At 41.4% G+C, this 24,124-nt stretch overlaps 1 protein-coding gene across 1 annotated transcript in view; it reads left to right on the top strand.

The window, feature by feature from the left end:
* The window catches only part of RIPOR2 (RHO family interacting cell polarization regulator 2), a 124,688-nt gene that overhangs the window by 48,663 nt on the left and 51,901 nt on the right, over positions 1-24,124 (top strand). Inside the window, exons 2-6 of the mRNA XM_066579440.1 lie at positions 6,105-6,231; positions 14,550-14,705; positions 19,654-19,732; positions 19,996-20,019; positions 22,347-22,400. Coding sequence (XP_066435537.1) covers positions 6,105-6,231; positions 14,550-14,705; positions 19,654-19,732; positions 19,996-20,019; positions 22,347-22,400 — 440 coding nt within the window. The remainder of the gene's footprint in view (positions 1-6,104; positions 6,232-14,549; positions 14,706-19,653; positions 19,733-19,995; positions 20,020-22,346; positions 22,401-24,124) is intronic.

The following is a 24,124-nucleotide window of genomic DNA, read 5'->3' as shown; positions in this document are numbered from 1 at the left end:
CTGTCCAGAGAAATGGTTCCCCACGGTGTATCAAGTGTCTGCGATATAGTATGTCTGTGCCAATTCATCCTGGACTGTAGTTTGCTTTGTTTCTCTAATGTAAATTCCATCAGGGCACATTGTAAACCATATAATGTACAGCACATTGGAGGATATACAGGAGAATGTGCCAGTGATTCTATACAGTTATTATAAACCAGCACAGCTTGCGTCTCCTACCCTGTTGTGTAAGGCCGTCAATACCATACGGCTTCCACAGGCTTGTTTCTCTCTTCAGGTTTGGAATAGGAGCCACAACTGATGGCCTCACACCTCTTCTTAACAAGCCCTCTCAGGTGAAGCATAATTATGCTCCACCTGAGAGGGTTTAAAAGTATAATCGGGCAGCTCCACGACAGAGAACAACCCTTCTCTATCAACCATTGTCTTGACACATGGCCTCCTAGTGGCTCCTTTACCACAGTGTATAAACTTGCAAAGTCACGTAGCCATTATCAATCAACAATTACCGATCAGTTTTGAAAGTCAGTTTGAAAACTGGGCAGATCAGCACACCACCGTGGTTTCTGGCCGCATCACATCCATGTGTTGGCCACTATGTGGGACCATAACTTTAGTAGGTGGGAGCCTTGGGAAATTGCTTTAATACTCAGAATCTGCTAGTACTGCCCTTTATGTGTGTTCTGCGTTTACTGTGATGTGCCTTAGCAACAACGCTTCTGTTACGGTATGTTTGCTCCAGAATGTGGACTGTGTTTACACTTTACACTTGCAATTCTCATAAACACCTATAGCACAAACAGCCACAGACTGTTTAAAGCTATTTTTGTTACCATCTACAATACTGCTTTTAAGTGTTTTTTGGATCGGAGTACACGATTGTCTGGCACATTTAATGCAAACAGCTGACTTCCTTCTCAGAGGAAGGAACAAATTGAAAGTGACAACTCCTTGGAACCGGCATAGAACTTGAAGTGCACAGTTATTTGCCAGCCCTTTAAAGCATCTGAAATACCAGTCCTCACTACCTACTGAAGCTCAGATTGACTTTGACTAAGCAAGTCAGCCACCTAATTACTGCTGTCCCATTGCAGTCGGTGGGCACTGCGCTCACAAGCTGTTTTTCTCATTTAAAAAGCACAGTTGGAGCCTCCAAGCTTGTGACCTTTCAGTCTCAAAACTAGATGTTATTTCCACAATTCAGATTAATGTTGAGAACCAGCTGCTTGGCACAGTTTCTTTAATGCTTTGTCACATGTAATTACAATTTTCATTTTATTTTTTACATTTCTTAGATGTGGATATTTTTCTGTTTTTTTTAAAGTAAAATATTAACAGTTTGTGCATATTTCATTGCATACTTTCATACACAATAAGTAATAGTTTTACACTTCTTGTCGTTGACTGACTGAATGCGTTATTAAAAAGACATTTTTAGCCTGCGCTAACAGCAGGCTGACTGATCACAAGGAATCAAGCTGGCCCTATTGAAGGGGGCGAGCCCCCTTAGATCATGCCAGGGTCACTCCTGGCTGTGGCAATCAATGGGATAAATTTCAGATTCCAGCCATTAAAACAGAAGCCAGGCTGTTGAAAGACAGCCCAGCACATGCTGTAGTATGGCCTGGGGCACTAGGGCAACATTTATTCTACAGTGGTATAAAAAAAGGTGCTTTTTGAATAAGGCCGCTTAATAACTGCGATAGTGACAGTCCATAAAGTGTTCAAGGGGTTATCTGGTTACTGGACAATCCCTTTTGAATACAACCCCCTGGGGTAAAATTACAAGCAGATACACCTCTGCGGTCGCTGGAATCCAGGTCTGCAGTCCTGGAGATTACTGTGACAGATGATGTCACAGGAAATCGAGAACTGCTGCAGTCAACGAGAGGCTGCAACGTCACCACCCATTCCCTGGTATGAGCACCATTAACATGACACTGCAGCCAACGCTGCAGCGGTCACGTTATTTCCTGTGAAATCATCTGTCACAACAAACCCCAAGACCATAGCGAGCTGCAGCACTGGATTCCGGCACCGAAGGAAGGGTACGTTTCTAAGTATCTCTCTGTCTATTATTTTCCTCCAAGGAATCCTATTGAAAAGGTGTTGTCCAGTTACTGGTCAACCCCTTTTTAAGAGTAATAACTTAGACATACTCATACAAGAGTGATCCCATTTACTGGCAGTAACCGATATTTAAAATTTTTATTATTTATTTATTTTTTATTTTTTTGTACCTACTCCAACATTTTGGAAGACGTTCTTCTTCGTATGCACAGTAATAGAGATCTGTCAACCAGGATTTGAAGGGTGGGGAGCATGCATATATGAACATGTATGAGCACCACTGGATTCTTAACAGTAGGCTTTCAGCAAAATCTCAAGACTAGGCTTCACAAAACCCCTGTAACAATCGGCATAAATGACAGCCTGCTGATAAGACATAATCTTGTAGCTATGATACCTTTTAATGGTTAAAAAGAATAGGTGATATTATAGCGAGCTTTTGAACCAACATAGTTTATGCCATAAACTCCATTTTCACAAATTCAGTCCAATCTGCAGTGTTTTTCTGTTGTTTTTTTGTTTTGTTTTGTTTTTTTAACATTTATTTTCTTTGTAATTTTTTTTCATTGTAATTTAGCATTTTTACAATACAATAACTATGCAAGCAAGATAATACAACCATTAGTTAAAGGGGTTGTCCCAGCTCTAGCTATTGATGATGTATCCCAATGATAGGACATTCATAGCAGATGGTGATAAGCTGTGTTCCCCTGGCGGGTGTCTTAGTGTACAGAGTAGTTTTGCAGCTAGAAGCAGACAGCTTTGTACATTGTGCAGTGGCTTGGGCTGGTATTGCATTTACTACAGTTGGACTCAGCCTGCAGTACCAACCCAGGTTTTGAGTGCATAATTGACTCTTGCAGTCTTCTGATACCCAAGTCAAGTTTTGACATTTAGTTTACAGTCGTAAAGTCGTTGTGTCACCCTTCCCTCCCCCACCAGTTTTCTGAAGAGGGGTTCTGCCTCGAAACTTATTTGCTGGATGTAATAAAGAGAAGGCAAGTTTCTACTTTTTGACTTAGTCACATTTCTTTCTTCATAAGGTCATGCCAAAACCTTGGTTTTCTCTCCCATACTTTGGATGCTCACTTCACATATCTGGATAGTTTCCTGGGTCAGCAACACCTTTTATGCACTGTTATTTTAGCCCAGATTTGTACCTTAAAGCTCCTGGGCCCCAATGCAAAATCTGTTACAGGGGCCCCAACTCTAATGCTTTATTCATAGTACTGGGCTCCCTATATGGAGAAGAAAGGCCCTATGGGCCCCTAAGGCTCCTGTGCCCGGGTGCAACCACATCCTCTGCATCCCCTATAGTTACGCCACTGGTTCAGCCTATATATCAATCCCTTACTCACTGGCCTATTTTGCATCCTAATGATTTTGTAGAAATAGTCATACAAGGCCTTGTTTTTTACGGGACGAGCTAAATCTTCTAATGGTACCGCTTTGGGATGGACAGCCTCTCAGGTTTTTCCTGGCGAAACCTTTAACAATTCTAATATTTATATCTTAAAATGGTTTTAAAAAATTAGTGAAGGCTCATTTACAGACTTAATTACTTTCCCGGTTCTGTTCTGTTTGAGACTTAAATCTATAAACTACAAATTTCCTGCAGAAGCTTTTACCTGGTACTACGATTTGTTAATCTCACAAGCTTTCACTGTTTTAATCTGAATATAAAGTGCGTTGGCTCTTGCAGGGTCTGATTAATATGGTGTAGCAGTTGCTGCCATGGAAACATTTTGACTTGGCACACAAAATTTCATACAGGAGAAAAAAAGCAATCATTAATACAAACAGGCCTCAAAAAGAACACTTATTACATTGAGGGAAAAATTATCTTCCTTTCCGTTCTGGATGGCACTCTATATTAATTAACCTTTTCAGCGTTGCCTCAAATTCTTACAGTCTGTTATTATTAATTTGACCAATCAATCTTGAACAAACTTGAAGTCAGATGATGTAATACGTAAATGGGCATTCAGAGGGATTTTTTTTACGAAATAGAGATTTTTATGCTTGAAGCATATGCTACCCTTTGAACACAATTTTACGGTTAATGTATAGCCTTCATTTACATAGAATGTTGTGTTACTTGTTGAAATTGTAATAGACGAAATGTTGTATAATTTTTGTTTTCTGAGACTTTTTTTTATTTTTATTTAAATTTTTCTATAATAGACTGTCTTCAGGACAGGTCATAAATGGAAGATTGGTGGGGGTTCGCTGCTCAGGATAACCGTCGATCACCTGACTACTGGCTCTGCTGTCACTATGGAAAACAGAGGAGGCAGATTGCGTTGACCATAGCGCAGCGGCCCTGGTTGGTGTTCCAGACGCAGCTCTTAAGCGCAGTCTGCTTTCTGTGCTTTCCATAGAGATAACAGTGCCTGTAATCTGTGAAATGCAGAGGGATAGATTTATGAAACTGTCTAAAAGAAGAACTGCATTGGTTGCCTGTAGCAGCCAATCACAGCGCAGCTTTCATTTTTCAAGAATACTATAATAATTAAAAGCTGTGCTGTGGGCAGCAAAACTGTTTTTCCATTTAGACAATTTCATACATCTACCCAGAGGTTTTTTCTTTCACACAGATTCATACGGAATTCTCAGAAAGAAATCATGACATCTTGTTTTCATGAGCTGCTGCATTATGGAGCTATTCTACTACAGAAGCATTGCTCTTTGACAAGATTTATATTTTTTTCTTCCGAATTCTCTCTCTTCTCTAGTATTAGCTATCCGTCCCAGCTTTGTGCCGTTAGCAAATTTTGATCAGTTTCCCCTCAATTCCCTCCTCCAGATCCTTTATAAAAATGTTGAACAATATTGGGCATAAGACAGGGCCTTGCGGTACCCCACTTGACACATTCTTCCAAATGATTTTGAGCTAGGCATTTTGCTAACGCATGTGTGAGAACGGCTTTACTTTTGCTTCTATGTGAACCGAAACGCGTAGTCTCATTTGTTATGAGCACAAGTTTATACAAATAAAGCAGGAATTATCACACAAAAAGCCAGACTCCTGTATATGGAATTTGTGTTCTCCCATGATCACTGTCATACTTTTTTGAGAACTTGGCCATCTGATGTAGAAAGTGTTCATCAATATCTTCTGCTTGTCCAGGTGGCCTATAGTAAATGCCTACAATGGGGTCCTTTATGTTGCTCTCTCCTTGTATTCGTACCCAAACAGCTTCTACAGAACCCCCATGCTCTGAAGCTTGAATCTCTGTGGAGATGATGTTTTTCTATAATACAACGAATTCCTCCTCCCCTTTTTTTAGGTCTGTTTCTTAGAAAAAGGTTGTATCCTTCAAGCCTTGTATTCCAATCATGTGTATCATCCCACCAAGTTTCCATGATGCCCATCACATATTATTTCTCTTTCTGTTGTAGGAGCTCCAATTGCCGTGATATGCGTTCTCCAGACCTTTTGGTTTTCTATTTTCCCTCTCATTTTGTTTCTTTCTTAGGATTTATCAGTATTCAAACAGAAATTTTCTGTATTTATGGATTATCATATTTGCTATATTATACTTCGCAATTTAGACATAGTTTCATTTATTATAATGGTAACATTGTAACTATTTGTTTTGTATTAGTGGAATATGTTATTCCTCAATTAAATGAATTTAATGTTTATTACTTATTTAATTACAATACAGGAAATATATGTTTGTGTTACAAGTTTTCCTTTTTGTTGAATTTTAACTCCGCCTTGTCTTTTTTTATTCTAAAATTCAGTATGTTATCAGAATGCTGTAAACCTGACGTATGTTAATATCATGGAAATAATTCTTACCAGCTATAGAAATTGTAGAAATAAAAATCTAAATATCTCATTTTGATGTAATAATCACAAAACATGATTTTTGATTTTTTTTTTTTTAATAAACGCGCCCCATCCCCACAGTAGAAAGCTAGAACTGACTTAAATCACTTTTCAGATGCGATTACACAGAACACTTCTTTTTGTATTAGTTTTACATCAAGACTGTGCATTAAAACCAGGTCTATTTGTTTTCCAGAATTATCTTTTAGAAGCCCCGATATCATGTCTGTGGGCTCTCAGACGTTTCCTCCAGGAGGTCCAAATGGCATTCTTCGAAGTCAGTCATTTGCTGGCTTTAGTGGCATTCCAGAAAGGAGATCTAGGTAAGCCACGATATACACCTGCATAGTATTTACTTTTCTGTTTCAAGTGATCCTGTTCTGAAATGCAGGGCTTCATAATGAATATTACTCCACAGTATTTTTTATGTAGATGTCACCTGTCAGGTCCAGTCTCACTGATTCTGTACAGTACACCTTATTAGTGTGTATTCACACTGCTAACTCCTGGGCTGATACTTCTACGTGGATTCTGCCTCTAAAAACCTTGACAGAAATCCACAATTATGGAAATGTATGATTGTGGATCCGTAGTCGGATTTAGCTATTTTCAAAGGGAAATCCGTGCGCAGAAATCCTTACGCAAATATGGTGACATCTTAATGCACACAAATTCCCATTGAAAGTAGGGGGATGCAAATTTGCAGCGGAATTGGAAGCGAAAATCTGTTGTGTGAACATATCCATAAAGGGAATTTATTATCATAAAATATGCTATTTAGAGCAGGCTTTATTCATAGGATGTAACATAGTAACATAGTATGTAAGGCTGAATTAAGACAATGTCCATCTAGTCCAGCCTGTCTATCCTACTGTGTTGATCCAGAGGAAGGCAAAAACCCCAAGTGCAGAAGCCAATTAGCCCTTTTGGGGAAAAAATTCCTTCCCGACTCCCTAATGGCAATCAGACTGTTCCCTGGATCAGCCCCTAATAGTTCCTACCTGCCTGTATACCCGGATTGACAATTAACCTAAGATTTATATCCTACTAGCTTACCCGTCGCGCGTTGCTGCGAAGACAGACATACATACATACATTCGTTTTTATATATCTAGATAACAACCAATCACAGTGCAGCTTTCAAGTTACCTCAGCGGTATAATATATAACAACCAATCACAGCACAGCAGCTTTCATGTTACCTCAGCAGAATAATATATAGCAACCAATCACAGCACAGCTTTCATGTTACCTCAGCGGTATAATATATAGCAACCAATCACAGCACAGGTTTCATGTTGCCTCAGCAGTATAATATATAGCAACCAATCACAGCACAGCTTTCATGTTACCTCAGCAGTATAAGAAATAGCAACCAATCACAGCACAGCTTTCATTTTACCTCAGCAGTATAAGAAATTGCAACCAATCACAGCACAGCTTTCATTTTACCTTAGCATTCTCAATATCCAGCAATTGTCTTGCGATACGTTCGGCGGATGCATCATTTTGTAGTTGAACACGCATCCCGTTGCTCATAATGCCTTTTGCTTTTGTGCTTGAGATGAAAATCAAACGATCTTTGTCTGGGGGGCATAACTGTTGACTATGCTTGCACGCGCGCCACCTATCGTAGGATAGATGTACTTACTATGCCAGTAATCTTCCCAGGAGTGTACTCAACAACTTCCCAAAGTTTCATGGCGATTAGATGAATGGTGTAGTAATGCATAAAAGACAGACAGACATTCATTCCTTTTGATATATATAGATGACATCAGGAAGTGAGAGAATTAGATTCCGTACGAAAAATTTGGACGCTAATTCTTTTGCGCTTAGAATTGAATAATCGAGTTGGGACCCATTAACTTTTCCTATTTATAACATAATCAATGCTCATGCCAAATTTCAAGTTTCTATGACATTGGGAAGTGAGAAAATTAAATTCCGTACATAAAATCTGAACGCTAATTCTTTGGCGCATAGAATTGAATAATCGAGTTGGGACCTATTAACTTTTCCTATTTATGACATAATCAATGCTCGTGCTAAATTTCAAGTTTCTATGACATTGGGAAGTGAGAAAATTAGATTCTGTACGTAAAATTTGGACGCTCATTCTTTTGCGCTTAGAATTGAATAATCGAGTTGGGACCCATTAACTTTTCCTATTTATGACATAATCAATGCTCATGCCAAATTTCAAGTTTCTATGACATTGGGAAGTGAGAAAATTAAATTCCCTACGTAAAATTTGGACGCTAATTGTTTGGCGCTTAGAATTGAATAATCGAGTTGGGACCGATTACCTTTTCCTATTTATGACATAATCAATGCTCATGCCAAATTTCATGTTTCTACGACATTGGAAAGTGAGAGAATTAGATTCCGTACGTAAAATTTGGACGCTAATTCTTTGGCGCTTAGAATTGAATATTCAAGTTGGGACCTATTAGCTTTTCCTATTTATGACCTAATCAATGCTCGTGCCAAATTTCAAGTTTCTATGACATTGGGAAGTGAGAAAATTAAATTCCGTACGTAAAATTTGGACGCTAATTCTTTGGCGCTTAGAATTGAATATTCAAGTTGGGACCCATTAGCTTTTCCTATTTATGACATAATCAATGCTCGTGCCAAATTTCAAGTTTCTACGACATTGGGAAGTGAGAAAATTAGATTCCGTACGTAAAATTTGGACGCTAATTCTTTGGCGCTTAGAATTGAATATTCAAGTTGGGACCTATTAGCTTTTCCTATTTATGACATAATCAATGCTCGTGCTAAATTTCAAGTTTCTATGACATTGGGAAGTGAGAAAATTAGATTCTGTACGTAAAATTTGGACGCTCATTCTTTTGCGCTTAGAATTGAATAATCGAGTTGGGACCCATTAGCTTTTCCTATTTATGACATAATCAATGCTCGTGCCAAATTTCAAGTTTCTACGACATTGGGAAGTGAGAAAATTAGATTCCGTACGTAAAATTTGGACGCTAATTCTTTGGCGCTTAGAATTGAATATTCAAGTTGGGACCTATTAACTTTTCCTATTTATAACTTTTCCTATTTATGACAATCAATGCTCGTGCCAAATTTCATGTTACTACGACATTGGGAATTCTGGGTATTCCAGTCCCGTCCTTCCATGTATTAGTTTAGTTGCCCTTCTTTGAATCCCCTCAAGCACTGTGGCATCTTTCCTGAGCATGGGTGACCAGAATTGTACGCAGTATTCCATGTGAGGCCTGACTAGTTCCTTATATAATGGAAGGATAATGTTCTCATCCTTCGCCCCTATACCTCTTTTAATGCACCCCAAGACTTTATTTGCCTTTGCAGCAGCTGACTGGCATTGGTTACTCCAGTTTAGTCTACTATCCACTAATACCTGATCCTTTTCCATATCACTTTTTCCTAGCAGTACTCCATTAATCGAATATTGGTGACATCCGATTCTCCTGCCCATGTGCATAGTCTCACATTTTTCAACATTGAACTTCATTTGCCATTTTTCTGCCCAAGCCCCCATCTTATCCAGGTCCGTTTGTAGCCGCACATTGTCCTCCGTTGCATTAATTATATTGTATAATTTTGTGTCATCTGCAAAAATTGATATTTTGCTGTGCAGTCCATCTATCAGGTCATTGATAAATATGTTGAACAGAGTGGGGCCTAATACTGAACCCTGTGGCACCCCGCTAGCGACTGTGGCCCAATCAGAGTACAAACCATTTATTACCACCCTCTGCTTTCTATCATTGAGCCAATTTTTAACCCACTTACACACGTTTTCGCCCAGTCCGAGCTGCCTTATTTTGTATATTAGCCTATTATGTGGCACGGTGTCAAAGGCTTTAGAGAAGTCCAGATATGAGATCAATAGATTCTCCCTGCTCCAGCTTAGAGCTTACTTCATCGTAGAAACTGATCAGATTTGTCTGACATGAGCGACCCTTCATGAATCCATGCTGGTGAGGAGTTATTCCCTTGTTCTCCTTGAGGTGCTCATTGATGGCGTCTCTCAGAATCCCCTCGAAAATTGTTCCCGTTACTGAAGTGAGACTTACTGGCCTGTAGTTACCAGGCTCACTTTTGCTCCCTTTTTTGTAAATTGGAACCACGTTGGCAATGCGCCAATCCAATGGTACTACACCGGTCTTGATAGTGGTTAGAAATATTAGATATAGCGGCCTAGCTATTTCGTCACTTAGTTCCCTTAGTATCCTTGGGTGTAATCCATCTGGGCCCGGCGATTTATCAATTTTAGTCTTCTTTAGTCACTTCCGCACCTCCTCCTGCATTAGGTATGAGATATTTTGTGATGGGTTCATTTTATTCCCCTGCATCTCATGTGGCATTTCCTTTTCATTTGTGAATACACTTGAGAAGAAACTGTTTAGTAGATTTGCTTTCCCTCCGTCATCATCAATTATCTCTCCTGCATTATTTTTTAAAGGGCCAGTGCTCTCCCTGCAAATCCTTTTGCTGTTAATATAGTTGAAAAATAGCTTCGGGTTGTTTTTGCTCTCTTTGGCGATCAGTCTTTCTGCCTCCTCCTTGGCAGTTTTGATCTTATCTTTGCATATTTTTTTTTTACCTGTATGATTTTAGCGCTTTTTCGCTGCCTTGTTGCTTTAGTGGTTTGAACGCTTTCTTTTTTTCATTTGTTGCCCCTCTTACCGTCTTGTCGAGCCACATTGGTTTCCTTTTAGTTGAGTTTCTTTTATTTTTAAAGGGAATGAACTGCTCACATGAGGTGATTAGGATCCTTTTAAACTTTTCCCATTTGTCCTCTATACCGTTATTTTTGAGGATGTTGTCCCATTTAATGTTACCGATTAGTAGTTCTAAGCTCATCAAATTTTGCTTTACTAAAGTTTAGTTTATTTGTCGCTCCCTGATAAGGCTTCCTATTGAATGACAGCTGGAAATTGATTATATTGTGGTCACTGTTCCCCAAGTACCCCTCAACCTGCACCCCCTTTATTCGGTCCGGTTTGTTAGTTAGTACTAGGTCCAGAATGGCCCTCCCTCTCGTTGGTTCCTGCACAAGTTGGTTCAGGTAATTGTCTTTAATTACTCTCAAGAACCTATCACCCCTGTGAGATGTGCAGGTTTCGTTCTCCCATGTTATATCTGGATAATTAAAGTCCCCCATGATAATTACTTCGTTGCGGTTTGACACCTCTTCTATCTGCCTTAATAGTAAGTTATCAGTTTCTTCTGTTGCTTTTGGTGGTCTATAGAAGACCCCTATCAGGATTTTGTAATTTTTTTCTACCCACAGAGATTCCACCTGTTCTTCTCCTACCCCTATATCCTCCTGTAGCCTCGGCTTCAAGTTCGATTTGACGTACAGTCATACCCCTCCCGCTTTCTGGTTCCTTCGCTCCCTTCTGAAGAGATTGTACCCCTGCAAATTCACCGCCCAATCGCACTTATCATCCAGCCATGTTTCCGTAATTCCGACTATATCATAATTTTCATCAGTCATTCTCGCTTCAAGCTCACCCACTTTACCAATCGGACTTCTTGCATTCGTCGTCATACAATTTATATCGTTTTTTTTGTTTTTTTAATTTGTTTTGTTGCTATTCGTACTTATGGCTGATCTATCAGTTCTAACTGTACTAACCCCCCCCCCCCCCCCCATCCTGCTCGACCCCCATTCCCTTTGCTTGGACCCGGGTCGCTAGTTACACTGGCTACCCCACTATTTCTCATTTTACCCTCCCCCCAGTCCCTAGTTTAAACACTCCTCCAGCCTTCTAGCCATCTTATCCCCCAGCACAGCTGCACCCTCCCCATTAAGATGCAGCCCATCTCTACGGTAGAGCCTGTAGCCGACAGCAAAGTCAGCCCAGTTCTCCAGGAACCCAAATCCCTCCTTCTTACACCAACTCCGGAGCCACTTGTTTACCTCCCTAAGATCCTGCTGCCTTTCTAGTGTGGCTTTAGGTACAGGTAGTATTTCCGAGAAAACTACCCTGGAGGTCCTCGCCCTGAGCTTGGACCCTAGATCCCTGAAATCATTTTTGAGGGCCCTCCATTGACCTCTAATTTGTTCATTGGTGCCAACGTGCACCATGACCGCTGGATCCTCACCAGCCCCTCCCAGTAATCTGTCAATCCGATCCGCGATGTGTCGAACTCGAGCGCCAGGAAGACAACACACTGTTCGACGATCCCAGTCTTTATGGCAGATTGCCCTATCTATCCCCCTTATAATTGAGTCCCCCACCACTTGGACCTATCTTACCTGCCCTGCACTCCCCGTCCCCATCTCACCGGAGCAGTCATCCCCCTGGCGTTCAGAGGGCCTGTCGTGCTGCAGCGTTGCTGGCTCTGTAATCGCATCGCCCTCATCTGCCAACGTTGCAGACATGTTGGGTTGTGCCAGTTCAGGACCAGCCTCCCTGGATCTATTCCCTCTACGCCTCCTTCTATCTGTCACCCAGCTTCTTGCCTGCTCCCCCTGCTCTTCCGTACTACCATCCGCCCCCGCCTCTACCCCAGCGAGTGCCGGCTCAGTGAGCAGCAAACTCCTTTCCATGATGTCAATGGCTCTGTGTTGCCAGTTGCTCATTTAGATCCAGAATTTGGGCTTCTAAATGTTCGACGTGCACGCATCTTGCGCAACAGTATGCACCCTCGATCGGCTGATCAAGGACCACATACATTGCACAAGTAGCACACTGGATGGCATTGCCAGGCATGAAGCTTATCCTAATGGGGATCTACAATTTACTTGTGGAAGTAGTGAAGATAGACTTGTTCACACTCCGCTCACACGCTGCCGCCTCCGCTCACACGCTGCTGCCTCCGCGCAACCGGTCACACGCTGCCGCAACCGCTCACACGCTGCCGCTCTCGCGCAACCGCTCACACGCTGCCGCTCTCGCGCAACCGCTCACACGCTGCCACTCTCGCGCAACCGCTCACACGCTGCCGCTCTCGCGCAACCGCTCACACGCTGCCGCTCTCGCGCAACCGCTCACACGCTGCCGCTCTCGCGCAACCGCTCACACGCTGCCGCTCTCGCGCAACCGCTCACACGCTGCCGCTCTCGCGCAACCGCTCACACGCTGCCGCTCTCGCGCAACCGCTCACACGCTGCCGCTCTCGCGCAACCGCTCACACGCTGCCGCTCTCGCGCAACCGCTCACACGCTGCCGCCTCTGTGCAACCGCTCACACGCTGCCGCCTCTGTGCAACCGCTCACACGCTGCTGCCTCTGTGCAACCGTTCACACACATGCAATTTTTTTTGTATCCACATAAAAAGGTTCTGAAATTATTCAGTTTTGACACTATCCACTAGACCAAACACAGTAGGCTAAAGGCCCTTTTATATGCAGCGATTATTGCTCAAAATTCATTCAAGCGGCTGAAAGTGAGCGATAATCGTTACTTGTAAATGCGGGCGATCGTGCACTATTCGCTTACTTGTCATTAGCCCCGTTTTTTTAACTGGCATAAAACCATCATTAAGCCACTCAAAGTTCGTTTCATCTGACTTTAAATCGTTCATTCTTTTGTTTGCCTTGCATACACAATGAGTACATAGTTTACTCATGCTAGGAGAAGCCAATAGAATCTGCCAGACAGATAAACCCTCGCATAAACACACGTCCACTTGAGCAAACAACAGCTACTCAGTTTACTTTAGCTAATGAGGGAAATGCAGAGGATTAAAAGCCGTTATCTGTTCGTGTAATTTTATGGAAAAATGTTGGTTCGTTCAGTCATGTGGCCGTTTTAGTGATAATCCTTATTTGTAAAAAGGCCTTAACACTTCCTGTTTTCAGTAGCTCACATGTAACTTTTGTTATGTAAACTGAGACTAAGTATTATCATTAGAGGGTGTGCGAGTTATCAACTCAATGACACAGTCATTGTTTGTCTTTTCATCCTCTCCTTCCAAGAGCCATCATTTTATTTTTTTATTGATCTCGCCCTACCATGACTGAATAACCCCAATCAACCCATTCTGGTATCTTCTTGAGCACCTGCCATTTTTCAGCTTTTTGTAGTTTTCACTCTCACCTTTCAAGACCTTCATTTTTTTTTAATTACTTTTCCTTCGACACAACTATATGAGGGCTTGTTTATTGCAGGTAGTCCATTATGTCCTGAAAGGCATAATAATCAATGACATTGCTCAGTATGTTGACTCCTAATAATGTCAGATGCCATAAAGCACACACCCTGCATGCACTGCCTATACAGACAATACTGGAAGAAAAGGTGTGCCTCCAATAAAGCTGCACTCATATAGCCCTAAAAAATGGCTACAACATTTCAAAAACATTAATTATTCTCTGCATTATTACATCTAATTAGCACACGTAAAATTTAATAAATGAGATTCCCTTTAAGAGAAATACTTTCTTGCTACGCAGCTTGTTATAATAGGTTTTAAGCATCAAAACAGAAAAGTGATCAGAAACAGATTTAAGTGGTCAGTTTATTTCCCACCGTCCCACTTTTTTGTGTTTGTGTTTGTTTTATATTTGTATTGTTCACTAGAAATCTGCTTAATTGCTTTAGGTAAGATCTGTGCTTACCCATAGCATCTTTACTTTTTTATAGCTCTATGTGATGCAATACGTTTTAAACTTGACTTTTTTTTTTAACAGATGTAATTCTTTTCTTGGGAACTCTTCAGTTCCCAAAAAGCCACAAGCAAAGCAAAAGAAAATGCATAATCTGGGCCACAAAAATAACAGCTCTTCCAAAGAACCTCAGCCAGAGAGAGTAGAAGAAATATATAGCTCCTTAAAAAATGGTCTTGAGTAAGTATAAATAAATGTACTAATATTATGTACAAGACATATAACCAGTCATTTATGTGGTGGATAGAATTGTTTGAAATAGTTTCACAATATTTCAGGTTTCTTCTTCAGTTTCATGCACAGAGTATGGTATAATCATCCAAACCAAATTGCAGAGATGCTCATAGTAACATAGTAAAGGCCGAAAAAAAGATATATGTCCATCCAATTCAGCCTATTACCCACCCACCCACCCAATGTTGATCCAGAGGATCGCAAAAAAAATCAATGAGGTACAAGCCAATTTTCCCCTTTTTAAGGGAAATAAAAATCCTTCTTGACTCCAATTTGGCAATCGGAATAATCCCTGAGGCCTCGGTCACACGAACGTTTTTGGGTCCGATTTGCAGACGCGCTTGCGATCTGCAGATATATAGACCCAATGCATCGTAATGGGAGTGGGCACATGTCCGTTTTTTTTATGCGGATGTGCGATAAATTATAGGAACCGATTCGCAGAACGCGCCTATCTGCGTTCTGTGCAAATCAGTGTTCTATATATGCGCTCAATGGGGCCGACGGCAGCAGCGCCGACCCCATTGAGAACCTATACTAAAGATCGTTCTCCTCTGCCACAGCTGTAACAGCTGTGGCAGAGAAGAACGATGTTCACCCATTGAATTCAATGGAGCCGGCAATACAGCCGGCTCCACTGAAAGCAATCGGCTGCCGGCAAGCGCTGTATAAATTTTCGGGGAAGGGCTTAAAATATAAGCCCTTCCCTGAAAAGCATCCTGAAAATGTGTAAAAATAAAAATTTTGCTGCAGCCGGAGTTCAGCCGCGTCCGGCCGGCAGTTCTCCTGAACTGCTTTCTGTAGTATTCAGCGGGCGGGGATTTAAAATCCCCGCCTGCTGAATGGGCTGCCTCTGATTGGTCACAGCCTTCAGACAATCAGAGGCAGCTCTCACTCACCCATTCAGCTATTGAATGACAGCTGAGAGCTGCCTCTGATTGGTCCCTGCGCTCAGCCAATCAGAGGCAGCTCTCACTCACCCATTCATGAATGGGTGATTGAGAGCTGCCTCTGATTGGCTAAGGGCTGTGACCAATCAGAGGCAGCCCATTCAGCAGGCGGGGATTTTAACTGCCGGCCGGACGCGGCTGAACTCCGGCTGCAGCAAAAAGGTGAGTATACATTTTTTTATTTTTACACATTTTCAAGATGCTTTTCAGGAAAGGGCTTCTATTTTAAGCCCTTCCCCGAAAATTCATAAAGCGCTTTCCGGCAGCCCATTGCTTTCAATGGAGCCGGCTGTATTGCCGGCTCCATTGAATTCAATGGGCGAACATCGTTCTCCTCTGCCACAGCTGTGGCAGAGGATAGCGGGCAGCGCTCGTTTGATCGGGCCCTTTCGCTGAAAACGCTGCTAGGTGCAGATTTTTCGGCGAATCGTCGGCCTCGGTCACGCGATTTACGGATTAATGCGATCCGCAAATTGTGCGAAAAAACGCCCGTGTGACTGAGCCCTCAATCAACAAGCCTTTTGAAGTCATTAATGATTGTAACATATAATATTGTATCGCTCAAGAAAGACGTCCAGTCCTCTCTTCAACTCATGCTGCTCAATAGCAAACCAACTGCATAATAACCTGTTAAAAAGTATCTGGTTATCTAGGCCATTTAACGATTTTGCACATGTTCTAGTTTAAAAAGAATTACAATAGGTTCCAGCTTTTGTTTCAGACATTTTGATACATAATCTGTGCAGTTAGAGTGAAAGGGGTGGTTATGGAATTCCAGGAGTATGCAGCACTGAACATGAGCTTCTGAATTTACACCTAATTATACCTTGTAATTAGGTACACTGTAGATAAAACTTGAAAAATATTGACTCCATGGTTGAAAAAAACAAGTTAGGGCTTGTTTACACAGACATAAGTACATTTCGGCCATGCCAATACACCGCATGTATGCATTACTGAAATGCGCTTATGTCTTCGAATTTCGTGCGTTTTTGTGTGCGCAAATGCAGCGCGTGTTTGCACACACAAAACTATGCACAAAATCCTTTACGCTGTTTTTTTCGCGTATGTAATGCGCATTTACACACACCCATTGACGTCAATGGGCTCCTGCGGTGTGCAAATGCACACCAAGATAGGTCATGCCGTGTATGTTTTCATGCAATCGCACATCTCATGAAGAAAAAAATGCTCATGCGAATGAACCCATTGAAATCAAAGGGAAACGCAATCCAATAGCAGCCAGGACAATAATAAAAGACAAGAAGAGGTGAACAACAAAGCTGGCAGTCCACTGCAGCTGCATCCAATAACATTACCCAGCAGTAACCAGGACACGAACATCAAGTGACCAGTAGGTCACAATGTCCTGACAATGTCCTATTAATAGACTCTAATGGGAAATACCTAAACGCCAGACAACTCTTCACAAGAAAGCTCAACCACTGAACATGCAACAACCGTAATCAGCAAGCCATATATCAACAATCACAAGAATATTATACACTTGGGTACAAACAACCTCCCACACCAGTTGTAGCAGATCACAGAACAGCTGACCTAGCTAGCAAAAACTGGGCAACAAAAGTTCCTTGCAAAATAATCATTTCTTCATTGCTCCCAAGAGAGGACATATCCATCCAGAGCATCAACAAAGAGCTAAACTAAAATAAGCTCCATGCTTCATCACCTGCATGATACTAAGCTCCTCCACAAACAGTATGTCAGCACAATACATTGCGCTAAACAGAGACCCCAGGCTTGGATGCTTCATAGGACAAACCACTGCGGAAAGACGACCACCAACAATAAAACGCCCCAGGCCTGGAATCCACGCAAAAGAAACCACCATAGATAGACCATTGGCAACAAAAACCGCCCAAATGCCTTATGTTACACCTCAAAGAAGAAACAAAGCCCCCTACCCAACACCAGCCCACCAGTGGCAAAAGCCACAAAGGAGAACGCTACAGGAATAAATGCAGAGAAGAGACATGGAGGAAATAAAGATCCTGCTCAGCACCATATGTAGAAAATGTATGTGACTGGACAAAACCAGATCATCCACAAGACAGCAACCATTCACCAACCAAATGTCTCCTATAAAGCCAAGCTCATTACGAGTTATACAGACCCGCCATGATCTCCTTTATTATCAGCAGCTGGAACATCTAAGGCCTGAACGTCTCAGCGTTTGGCTGAAGTCTGGATCATTTGTTTTACATCTAAATATTGACATACAGATCCTTCTGGAGACATGGACTAAGGCAAAGAATGATTCCCTGGTGCCCACCGGGTACAAAAAAAATCTCTGTTCCTACCCTGAAATCCAAACATGCCAAGCAGAGCCAGTGCTCAGGAAGGATATTAGTCTGGTACGGAAGGCAGCTCTATGAGCATATTAAACCGGTGAAGAAAGAGGAAACGGCCACATCTGGATAAGAATTGGCTGCTCAATTTGCACTTCTCTGGTCAGCATCTACCTCTATGCAGCACACACAGCAATGTCAGAGTTCCTGTATTACAACCCTGACCACTTTGACATCTTGCAGAAGTAAGCCATCCTTTCTCAGAAACTGTGCAAAGTTCTCATCTATGGAGACCTCCATGCAAGAACAGGGAGAGAAAAAGTCTGTATGACCTCCAACTAAAATGTCTACATATTCGGAGCACAGACTGACTGTCATAGCCTAGTCTACACCAAGAAAAACAGCTACGACGGCATAGTCAGAAAGAGCGACAAAAAAATGCTGAACCTATGCCGAAGCCTGGATTTTCACATACATAAAGGCCGCACCAAGGGAGACACTCTAGGACAGTGATTCTCAACTCCAGACCTCAGGGACCCCCAACAGGTCATGTTTTCTGGATATCCTATAGTAAGAACACCTGTGGCAATGTCTGAGGCACTGACAATGATTACATCACCTGTGCGATAGTGAGGAAATCCTGAAAACATGACCTGTTGGGGGTCCCTGAGGACTAGCGTTGAGAAACATTGCTTTAGGAAATCATACAATGAACTCCTATGTAGACCGCTCTGCTTCTGCCAGTACACTGAATATTTCCTTTCCTTTCACATTCTGAAAAGTTACTTCTGCTCTGTCAAGGAAATCCTCATCTTCCTTAATACGTTTCAATGTAGCTTTTCTCTCCTGAAGACTGTGCACCTTTCCCTCCAATAAAGACAAAAGCTAGCATTTCCTTCAGGTAAAGGTTGGCTATTCCTCTGGTAGATCTGTAAACCTATAGCATACATTGCAGCTCACCACACGGCTCTTCTCCGTTACATGTGTCACATAGTCAGTTGATGTCCACTTCCACACTTCCAGTCTTTTTAATAGTTAACAATTCTCGTAACGATATTTTACCCAAGTGGTGCGGCGTCTGCCGATTGGTCTCCGAGCAGCGACACCTGGCTAAACCCAGCAATCGTCCAACTCACAGCAACATTGAGAGCTATGTAAATGATATGGCTGGAAAATGTAACCACCTTTGAATCCTTCATATGACAGAACCTAAACCATTGTGGCCATCTGTATAAGTGACAGATCGGTACCCTGGATTTCCCCACACTCCAAAAACATGCTGAAAAGTGAACATAGGCTGTGAGCCCCAATGAGGACATCAATTGATGTACTGTTCTGTCAAATAAGTATGCACTAGATGAAAGTGCAAAATAAAATGTAAAAAAAAAGCAGCCGATAGATAAAAGCCTAATCACCTAAGACATGTTAATAGTGACATGCATGTCAAGAAGTAATGGCATGTAAATGTTGGGGTCATTTTATTTAGTTTAACTATGTTTATTTGGAGTGAGTGTGACGGAGGTCTTACGTGACTGTTAATTATCCATAGACTTTGGCTCTTGTAATAGCTTGATTTCTTGCCTATTGTTTTACACGTCTACTCCATGATGTCTGGTGTTTGATTTCTCTTAATAGTGAGTATCTGGAAGTTCATCAGACTGAGCTAGACAAGCTGACTGCCCAACTAAAAGACATGAAGAGAAATTCAAGACTGGTAAGTCGCCGGCACTCGAATATTTCCTGTAGTAAGTGTTGGTAAACGTGTTTGTGTACGATATTCACAAATATCCACACAATTAGTCTTGTCTGCTGTTATAGAAACCTGAGTCCTACAGCCATGTTGTCAGTAATATATCCTAGATGTTGCCTGTTTTGCCCAACAGTATATTCTTTCCCCACACTGGTGTAATTGCTATAATCTTTTGAGTTATTTCCATTTATTGTTGTCCTGACATGTTGTTGTTTTTTTCATTGCAGGGGGTTTTATATGATCTGGATAAGGTATGCTGCTATTACATGTTTTGGTGAGGGATTGGAAGATGTAGTGCCACACTTGCAAACTGTTTTACGCCAGTTTTCGGCTTAAAGTGGCAAATTTTTGTGCAAGCGGATATTTGTCATTTAATATATAAGTGGACATTTGGGGCTTTTTCAAAAACTGAGTGGGGTTTGTCGGGAGGAGGCGCGGCCGCCCCAGACTGGCAGATTTATTTATAATTTACACCAGAAACTGCCATAAATTATACCAGAAATGTATGCAGGTCAGACCTGGCGTACATTTCTGATAACTCGCATGGATGTTAGGATACAGTGCATACTTTAAAAAGAGTGCACCTCCTCATGTATTCAGTGCGCCCGGAGAAATTGTACTAAGCCCGGCACGGGAAAGGCTGGACTTAGTGAATTTCACACATAGTGCCAAGAAAAGAAATGTTAATGGTGGATTTCTGCTTTGAATACACAGTAATTTATTGTTATAGGTACTAGTCAGAAGTGTTAATACAGGATAAGAGGCTGCGGCAACACATTAAAGAGAAATTACCATCAAGATTTTACAGATATCACAGTATTGAACAACAGATTTCATAAATGCCTGTTGCCACATATAGAGCAATAGTGATCTAAGAGCATTGTACAGTAAAGTATTTATCATACATGTAAATTAGAAATACTTGTTAGGTTTTGTTTTGTATGTTTTTGTGCAAAGAACAGTTTTTGAGCAGTTGATGTTTTCCAATATTTAACAGGCAGTACTAGTATTTTATCACCTATATTCCCCAAATCTAATATTGAAGTTACCTATAATACGTGTATAGCTGGCATTAGGGAAGCAGTGACATAGTTGAAGAGAACATGAGCTGCTTGCAAAATTCACTTCTTGTAAAAGGTCGTGAAACAAATCCTTCCTTTTTCTTTAAAGTTCAGTGAGCGGCTTCTCGTGTAGAAATATTCCTTCTTGTTTTGAGATTATAGGATCTGGATTTACATGTACTGTTCAGTACCTAGACCATTTTGTAGCACATGGCACTTACCAATTGTAGCCCTTAATTATGCTTTGTATTTGCTTGTATATCTTTGGGTAGATTCTTTTGTGTTGAGCTGTTCTGATGTCTTCACCCTAAAAATTTTGCCAAGACCAGAAGCTGCTGCCCAGGATAATATGTTGGCCTGCTTCTGACTAGTGCTATACCTATTGGGTTGTAGTCTTTACCAGGTTCATATGCCTGAGGTCTCATGCAAGCTCAAGAGAACAGCATACTATAAATGGGCCATATGGCTTTGTCTAATATTGTCCTTTCACTATCCTACTTCATTATTATAGTATTCTTTACAACTTGTCTAGGACCCTAATGCTACACTTGCCGCTGATTAATTCTGGCCGTATACGACTACATTTTAGTTTTAGGCTGTGTACAATGAAATAATGTTATTTGATGGAAAGAAGTGTTTTAATAAATAGAATTTTCCCAATATTTTATGCATTAATGCAACAACATCTATGATCGTCCATGAACATAGTGTCAGTGTCTCATCAGCCTATTAACACCCATGATGGAGCTGTCTTTCTTTTATGGGATATGATAACCTATTTGTAATAGGGAAGTTAAATCCAGGACAGGTTCTTGTATCTACTGTATCTCTTCTTTCGAGGGGGAAACTTTGCTGCTGCACAAAGAATTTATGCCGTGCCAAATATTAGAACCGTGTTTATTTTTGTATCTAGCTTGTTTAGTAAAACAAACATTTGTACATTGTAATTTACAATGATGTGAGTAGGGCTTTCCATAACTATTCAAGCGTCAAAATTTATGCAGGGACTGGAGTGGGTGAGTATACTCATATATTAGCTGCTGCCCTCCTTTCTCCAGATTCAACTGCTAATCCACTCCTTCCTGGAGCCTTTGTTTATTCTTCCAACATGGTCACGGTGCTTCTGTCACTGTTTAATACACACCGTGCATCAGTAGTCGGATAGTGCATTCTGCTTCAGATTGGCTAGTTCTGTTCCAGTAAGCATCACTGGCCAATAAGAGCAGTGTGTAATGCCTTAGACTACCAGAGCACCACAAGTGCTAAGTGTTCTTCGGATAGCTCTAAGAATAACCACGGCCATATTGGAAGAATGGAGAGGAGCCTCAGGAAGAAGCCGATCAGCAGTCTCACTGGGAGAAAGGAGACCAGAGGCTATTATATCTCCCCCCTCAAGCTGCTTAAATTTTAACTAATTCACAGTTCAGACATGTGCTAAAATACATTTTATAGAATTGTTTGAACTATCAAATTCAGCAGTATAGGTTAACAAAAGAAATGTCCTTTCTTTCTCCTAGCAAATCAAAACCATTGAACGATATATAAGGCGACTGGAATTTCACATGAGTAAGGTAATTGAATCAGAAATGTGGAGACTTAGGCCTCATGTCCACTTGAAAAATACAATCCACGCAGAATCTGCCATGGATTTCCACGCCGGATTCCGCACGGATTTGCTTTAAATTGTATTTTTTTTGCATGCAGATATCCGCACACATTGCTATCAATGTGATAGCAATGTTGCCGATCCGCGCGGAATCCGCGGCAGAATGGAGCATGCCGCGTTTTTTTCTCCCGCGCGGGAAAAACGCAATTCTTTTAAAATGCCATCCGGGGGTGCAAAAATTAATTTAATGGACCGCGGATGGCCAATGATTCCCTATGGGCAAAATCCGCTGCAGAATCCGCAATTCCATTTAGCTAGTGGACATGAGGCCTTACAGTATTTCAGCATGCATGCAAAGCTGTTAAGAAACAGACAGTTATGTGTCGTAAAGAGTAGAATGTGCATCTGCTTATCCATGGAACTATCTGCGAAGTGATGGTCCGATCTTTGAGCAGTATTAGTGATTCTTCTGTTTTCTCCAACTTTTATTTTGTTTTATTTTTTTATTGACTCCCTTTAAAGGGGTATACCCATGTCAGATGTCTATGCCATATTCACAGGATATTTCATAAAAGCCTGATAGATGGGTGTCCCACCTCTGGGACTCGCATCTTTATTAAAACTGCCCCCCCTAGCCTCGATTCTGGCCCAGCTGTATGGAGTGACTGGAGGTACGGAAATGGCCAAGAGGGCTGTGCTATGTATGGAAGCCGTGGAAACGGTGTAGCACAGACGCCTTGTCTCTTTCCGTACTTGGCCACCATGTATAGAGGGGTACTGCCACCTCAGTCATAACTGGACAAGATTGGGATACTAGTTATGCCCATGGTTAGAAATGTTTTGTAATCTCAACTAGCTGTGACAGTTTCAAAATGTCTTGGTTCAAATACTGAAACTTCAGAATTATCTCTTGTTCCTTTTCATTTTGAGCTGTTATAAGTTTGTTTTTTTTTGTTGTTTTTTTTTTCGAAACATTGGAAAAATATAGATGTTAATCTACAAACACTGAAGACCTGTTGATGTAGAGGTTGTCCATAGAGCCTTACGACGGCTCATAGATCATATGCACATTATGTAGCTCCATCACCGCGCTACAAATTTGCATAGTCAGTATATGCAAACGGAGGTGGTAAAATGTTAGGCCAGGCCACGTTGGAATTTCATATATACACCGTATGATTGTGTTTGGGGTGTTTAGAGTACAATGGAAGCTTCCTTCGTCTCCAGCAGATGAGGCACAATGTAATAAATTGTTAAGTAGGTAACTGCACATCACACGCTTGCTCTCTCTGTTGTGCTTCTCCTCGGCTTCAGCTCCATAACGTCAATGTAACGGAGCTGCTATAAATAGTCATTCTTCTACTAAATAGCAGGGTTTACAGCTGTTTTGTGGTTTGTCGTGTTTTTGCATGCAGCACATAACTACTTCTTTTTCTCTAGTGCCACCTGTTGCTCTGGGTCCACACTTCCTGTTTATTGAAAGCAGATACTGTTTGATTTAATTGTGAATGCTTTTGTAGGGAAGAGAAATTCTATAAATGTCTTAAGATTCAAGCTATGCAGTCCAAGAGAATTGCTGCAGCGTTTTAAGGGTCCTTAATAAACCCTTAGACTTGTATGTCCTTTAAAGGTGTTGTCCCGTTGTAAACTATGAAGGGAATTTACTTAGGATAGGCCATATATAGTAGA

Source organism: Eleutherodactylus coqui, chromosome 9 (assembly GCF_035609145.1).
Source record: "Eleutherodactylus coqui strain aEleCoq1 chromosome 9, aEleCoq1.hap1, whole genome shotgun sequence".
NCBI classification, from domain to species: domain Eukaryota; kingdom Metazoa; phylum Chordata; class Amphibia; order Anura; family Eleutherodactylidae; genus Eleutherodactylus; species Eleutherodactylus coqui.
Note: the sequence above shows the minus strand (reverse complement) of the source record. Positions and strands in the feature narration are given on the sequence as shown.